We start from the raw sequence: 7500 nt of genomic DNA, 5'->3' as shown, positions 1-7500 counted from the left end.
CTCACTACTTTTTCCACAGATAGGGATTTTAAATTAATTTTTAATGCACAGCGATCACCATTTATTGATTAGAATGCTGTGTTCCGTAAATAAATTTAACTGTAAATTCCTTCGTTCCAATTACCACAAATATGGAAAAGAAGAGTTTAATAAAGCATGAAAGTCATAACAACGAAAAATAAATAAGAACTTTTATGAAAGTCATTGAAAATTCATTTAAATGAGATTCAAATCATAGCCCTTAAGCAGTAAAAAAAAAATCATAGCGTCAGCAAATAAAAACTCTAATGATATCATGGATTGATTTTGATATCGAGCCAAGTGTACACAATCGTAGAGAGAGAGAGAGAGAGAGAGAGAGAGAGAGAGAGAGAGAGAGAGAGAGAGAGAGAGAGAGAGAGAGAGAGAGAGAGAGAAAATATTGGAAATCATACATACAGCATTTCTCGTGTTAAAAATCTAATATGTTGCTCATTCAAAGGCGATCAGATTTATTATGAAGAGTTTCACAGAAAAAGTGATTTTATTAACGTCCAGGAAACTCCCGAAGTAAATAAATTATTCAGTTGTTGATCAGAGAGGAAATCTACTTGCACATAAAACCATACAGTTTTATAAGACCAAAGATACAGCATAAGTCCCGTTACATAACTACACTGTACATCCAGCATGTCTACATGAAGAAGTAAATCTGTATAAGTCTACAAAATGCGCCATGGCATGTATGCACAGAAGTATCTAACCTACCTAACAAGTATAAAGCTAACTATTCATGTGAGATTACAGAAATTAAGCTTACTTTTCATGTCAGATTACAGAAATTAAGCTTACTGTTCATGTGAGATTACAGAAATAAAAAATTTTCATGTGATATTACAGAAATTAAAATGACTTTTCATGTGAGATGACAGAATTTAAGCTTACTTTTCATGTGAGATTATGTGACATGACATTTTGGTGTCATAACTAATAAATTCTACTACGAATGTACTCCAACAAACAAACAAAAAAAACGCAGGTAAATGGCAACAAGATCAAGAATATATAAAATAAAAGCGTATGTGGGAACACCAATAACAACAACAACAATAGAGACATAGGTGTTCCAAAGGCATCTACATTCACCACAACATATGTTCGTCAGACTTGCCAGCAACACTGCAATTTAAAGAGCTGTTCGCCCATGAATATTGCACGTACGTGTATTTACTACCAGATACTAAATGCCAGTGTTTGCAAGAATGTGAAAATACAGCGACACGTTTCCAACTTAATAGAGACTGAATTTCGGTATTCAAGCTGTTTTACCTTTACAAGAAAAACTTTCAATTACTTTTTTTAAAGAAAGAAAATTACAAATACCTTACGTTGGGTATTTCAATTGAAAATGATATCAATATATAGATAATGAAGGCTAATTAATTTATCGCAAAACAACCGGAATGCAATGATGATTATAAATACAGACATTTAAGCTGGAAATATTGCCATCATTAACTAGTGACGAAAATTGACATTTTAATGACAAATTTTACATCAAAGGATTAGTAAAAGGATTTTTTTTTCGCAGTTACTTATTCCTATTTAGGTAAAACGGAATAATAAGTGAATTTTATATCTATCAAACACGGAAGATTCCTCAAGACGCCTTGACATAAACATATAAATAGTAATACATACATACATTACATTTATTATTGTCGTGTGTTAGTGACAATCATATATATATATATATATATATATATATATATATATATATATATATATATATTTATATATATATATATATATATATATATATATATATAAATATATATATATATATATATATATATATATATACATACATACATATATTATATGTGCAATTATATAAACTATTATTATTTTTATTATTATTCTCATCAACATCGTTATATTCAATAATACTAGCCAAGCCACAAAACCCAAGCGCAGTCCAGTACATAAAGGAAATAGTGTGATATTAAAAAAGGTATATACAAACATATATAAAACATTCAAAGACCAGCCAATTATATACTAAGCAATGAAACTTATGTCAACCTATTAAAAAGAGAAGCATGTGCGACAAGTTCAACTTCTCAAATTCCACCGAATCCGACGCCAGATTAGTATTGAGACTTGTGATCCAAAAGCAAATCTGTTAAAATAAACTGCATAATAGTATTACGTACAGCATGGTACTGCCTAGGAAGGTCTAAATGTAAAGGATGCATTATTTTATGCAATATGCAGAAGGAACTAACTGAACGATGGTCCCAGAGATTAGTATCCAGATTGATAAATAATTTCATAGATAGCAAGGTTTTTTCCAATAAATCAAGAGGCGTCAGTAACTGAACACAAAACAGGAGAACAATGCTAAAAAAATGGCGGAATAGAAGAATTAAATGATTTTCTCAATATCTATTAATGACCAAAAACCTTAAAAAACCTTTTCAAGTTGCCAATCTTTAGTGCAACTGCAGAAAAAACAAACTGGATGTGTTTCTCAGAAGTAAATTTGCTATCAAGAATTGCAAATCAAATTCTAAACAATTTGTATAAATAAGGTTAGAGACATTGTCAATGCAAAAGATCTGAATGTTAATGAGTCACTGTCCATAACCTACATACAATTATATTTTTGAGTTTTGTTAGGGGTCTACTTCATCCTCCATAAATTGCACCATGCACTAATTTTAGCTATATATCTATTAAAGAATTCGGCAACCATAGGTATACATTCAGGATATGGAATTGATGCATAGAGATTAGCAATATCTGTATATGAATGAAGCTTGTTTTCCTGGTCAAACCGTATATTATACGTATATAGTACGGGAAACTATGATCCAAGAATATTACTAAAAATTCACTAAAGTTTAAAGAAAAGACCTACTTATTTCTACCTGTTTGAGACTGAAAACTAGGGATATAGTTAACACAGTCATAGATAGCATTAAATTCAAAACTAATCATAGGAATTTCCTGATCTAAATCAAGGAATCTCTGTTCAGCATGGGAAAGTATATGGAGGGCATCCATGCTCTAAGACCTTTACAAAAGCCACACTGCAAACTAGGAATAAGGGATGAATTTCAACATACCTATTTTGACGTTTTACCAAAAGCCGTTCAAAAACTTTAGATATCATGGTAGTTACGAAAACGGTAAATACCAGCAGGGCTACAGCTACACAAAAACTCTTACCTAATGATATATCATTAAAAATTCTCCTCTACGTATAAACAGAACCTCTTCTTGCTAACTTGCAAAAAATAATAAAAGAAATTAGGAGCTAATAAATCAGCTACCTTTATAAACATATATATATATATATATATATATATATATATATATATATATATATATATATATATATATATATATATATATATATATATATAATTTTGGTATACGCTTTCATGAGCACCAAGATCAAGTAAGAGTGTTTCAATTTCATGGGACTGAAAAACTAAATTTGTTACTTTAGTTCCAGGAAAACTGGAATGAGGAAGACTGACGTTTTCATTACACTATGCTTACTATCAAACTCATCATCCTGAAGGGTTGTCCTTTCCTTTGGAGAGTGGGTTTAAGGAGGCAATGTCCTTTCCTTTGGAGAGTGGGTTTAAGGAGGCAATGTTATGTCTACACCAAATAAGTGCAGCATTTATGTTCTAGGGTCGTACCCTGATGGGTTTCTTTAATGGTGGAATTTTATTCCTTTTTTGCTGAAGAATAAAGTCTGAACAGCAGCTCTTACCCTAGTATAATAATTCCGAGTCAAATCTGATCTGTTACATTTCCTTAGACGATAAGCAAAATAAGCACATCTACAATCCTCATTGAATATGGGATACATATATGAATAATGTTAAACAGATTTTAATTTAACAGAACAACAGGTTCAACCCCTTTATACAATTGTGACCAATTCAAACGCAAAAAGATCACCCAGAATGTCATTATCGTCTGCACAAGATTTGATGTATTTATATCTTAAAACAGTATGACACGCCATGGCATGACCAGACGTACCAACTGGAAGACTAATCTTGCTTATTGTAACACCAGGGGAATCAGCGTTTACTAGGTTCAAACACTTAACAGAACAGTGAGTAGCTTCATTTTTTATTTGCTCACAGTCCGATTCGGAAGTAAAGTCAAAAGCTCTTAAGCAATGGCCATCAGGAGAAACAGAATTCAATAATTTTCTACGGCGAACATTGAAATCACAAGAACGAAAGATGACTTTCTACATCTTCTTGTATTTCATCCTAAGACAGAATAATCCAATTCTGGATTCTTGTAGATGGGACACAAATACAAATTGTTAGGCCTACTACAAACTTTTATAACCTAAATTTCATGACACCAACATTCATAGCAGGATTTAAGAGAAGCAGGGTACACAGTTCAAATATAATGTACACCGCCATTCCCCTTGCTGTAGAAATGAAATCACATTTCACAATTATGGGTTTCTTGAAACCTCGAATGAGCAGCTCAAACGAATGCCTCTTTAGAGAAGTCAAAGATTCCGAACATAATAGAATATCCTACTGTTTATATTATTGCGCTATAGCCCACGTCAAAAAGAAAGAAAAGGAATAAAAAATAACAAAGACATCTCATCACATTTGAAAACAAACTTAACAATATTGGTAAAAAAAATATGTACATGACTACTATTGAAAAGTGAAAAAAAAAACCATATACTAGAATTAAAAAATGTTGGATAAAAGTGGTCAACATGACTGAGCCTACACACCATGCAAGACTTAGTACCCCCAAGGATAGCCATTTGAACTGAAGGAAAGACAGTAACGGTGACTTTGAAAACGTATATCATAGAAGAAGAAAAAGACACTAGTAATGGAAAAGTAACCCTCTTACTTGATAAACCACCAGGTATCCTTGGCCCTGCTATGAATCCTATCCAACACAACAGAAGACCATGGTACAGAGACTAAGGCCCTATCCAAGACTAGAAAACATGGGTTTAATTATAGAGTGTCCTTCTCCTAAGAGAGCTGCTTATCATATCTAAGGAGTCTCTTCTACCAATATCGTTAAATACTCTGAACGAACAAGGTAAAACAACAGTGGGGTCCTGTAGAGAGTGGGGTTTCCATGCTGTATGGGACCGGAAAAGCAGCCATCAACGTAAAGTAAAAGTAAAAAAATACGCAATGAACAATCCCAGTAGTTAACCACATGAGTGAATAAGAATGGTTTGGTTTGCTTGGTGTTATCCGGTGTGTGAGAGAGAGAGAGAGAGAGAGAGAGAGAGAGAGAGAGAGATATTAAGGAAATTCTTGAGTAAAACAGATGAATACAAAACAATAGGTGGCATGAGTACCAACATGGGTATCTAACAATTATGCTAAGTTGTGTTTAACAACAATTGATTGACCTTACCTCCGTATGTTATAGAATCAACTCCCTCAAGAAGTACGCGAAGTTCCGGAGTGATTCGTTCGCCGAGCTGTGGAGAAAAGAACGAATATTTATGAAAGCGCCATTCAATTAACATCTGTACAAAACTTGAAAAGAGGTCAAATAATCAAGTCGATAAAGAAGTATGAATACAAACTTCTAATGCAAATAAAGAAATATATTGTATTTTTGGCATAACAAAAGCGCTAAAAACAGAACGATGTTTACAAAGCGCTTTAGTAAATATCAAGAGATACTATTAAATGAATAAATTTCTATATTCAACGTCCAATAACAAACAACAGACGAAAAAAGAAACTGTCATTGAAAGATCACATGGTAAATATTGATAGAGAGAGAGAGAGAGAGAGAGAGAGAGAGAGAGAGAGAGAGAGAGAGAGAGAGAGAGCAAAAAAAATTATTGGCAGCAGCCAATTTGTTTGAGCAACTGTGTAAAGGGCAAACAGAGACGGAAGAAATTACTGGTCTTGTTTATTTTAAAAGTCTAATCACGAGAATATTAACTTAGAATGTCAATAACAGTTGCTCACTCCTTTCATTTCATGGCGACACTTTCGTCATAAATCTTATCTTCTTAGCTGGATTCTTAAATCATTGTATTCATCACACTACTGTATATCTATACAAGCTTAATCCTATACAATAAATAAATCTTAAGCCATAAATGAGAGGAGGGAGTGAAAATGATTACACACAATCTTCCTTATATAATAAAGATCAAATGTCTGATTATACACACACACACACACACACACACACACATATATATATATATATATATATATATATACACACATATATATATATACACACACACATATATATATATATATATATATATATATATATATATATATATATATATATATATATATATATATATATATTTATACAACTTTCGGGTCACGCTCAGCTCTCCTCGTCCCTCGGGTAACGGGGAGAGTTGCCTTACCCTGGTGAGAAGGGGAAGCGTGTGTTTGAATATCTAACTAAATACTTAGTTATCCTTTTTGATGGGTATCATACAATAGCAATATTAAAGAACTACTCCTCTTTCTAAGCGGGAAATCCAACCTACCATTCAACATAATTATAAACTTTAATTCTAAATTCCACGTCCGTTTTTAAATGTTTCTCTCATCCGCCAACGATGCTTTAGCACCAGTACCCATCACGTCAAAATATCTAGTATTCATTTTTCCACTAGTAGTTGAGATGCCAGATTAAAGTCAATTAACCAAATTATCACTTTCCCATGTATCCTGGCATTTCAAGCTCTTCATTACATCTCACATCCACTTATTTCTCATTTCCTTTCAAGTCATAAAATCTTCCCATCAAAGGCAATTCATATTCCAAAGGCTTCATTTAAGCGTTTGATCACCTGTGTTAAGGTTAATAGGATAATGGCGTGTTTTATTACATTGCTACTAAATAATGTTTTTTTAGTGATACGCCATAAATCCTTAATGACTATTCAGAGACGTTTTCCGCTTACCTGCTTCAATATTAAAGAAGATATTGCTTCAAAGGCTAGCTAGCACTATTAACTGAACGACTGTACTACTTAATGGACTTTGGCAATCTTCCTTGCATGTACGGCTGCAATTTGGCTTATTTCATTCACAATTCTGGTCACTTTAGAAAAACTTGAATGAAACTACCATTTATTGTGCCTAGATATCCTTAATCAGAAACTTTTCTCCTCTGATCATATTATAGAAATCTTCTATAACGCCGTATTTTAACAATCTTTAAAACTATTAACGCCCGCTATTTTGCTTCAGTTGTTCGTATGCTAGAAATAAAATCCTCGATATATTCTTCCTTTGAGCAATTCTATCAAAACATGACAAAAGAAACTATGAATTACTCCCTTTCCTTTATTTATTTCACGATATTTTTACTCGTGTTTGTGCTTTATCACTACCTCCATAACACTAAGGGACTTGATTCTTTGACCTAAATCTATAGTAGTAAAACTGTTAGTGATCTAGATACCTCAAAACGTCACGACTGTTAACTAGTTCTAAT

At 32.6% G+C, this 7500-nt stretch overlaps 1 protein-coding gene across 1 annotated transcript in view; it reads right to left on the bottom strand.

The window, feature by feature from the left end:
* The window catches only part of LOC137626312 (carbonic anhydrase-related protein 10-like), a 745117-nt gene that overhangs the window by 83799 nt on the left and 653818 nt on the right, over window positions 1–7500 (bottom strand). The window contains exon 6 of the mRNA XM_068357383.1: window positions 5428–5494. Coding sequence (XP_068213484.1) covers window positions 5428–5494 — 67 coding nt within the window. The remainder of the gene's footprint in view (window positions 1–5427; window positions 5495–7500) is intronic.

Source organism: Palaemon carinicauda, chromosome 33, assembly GCF_036898095.1.
Source record: "Palaemon carinicauda isolate YSFRI2023 chromosome 33, ASM3689809v2, whole genome shotgun sequence".
Taxonomy (NCBI): domain Eukaryota; kingdom Metazoa; phylum Arthropoda; class Malacostraca; order Decapoda; family Palaemonidae; genus Palaemon; species Palaemon carinicauda.
Note: the sequence above shows the minus strand (reverse complement) of the source record. Positions and strands in the feature narration are given on the sequence as shown.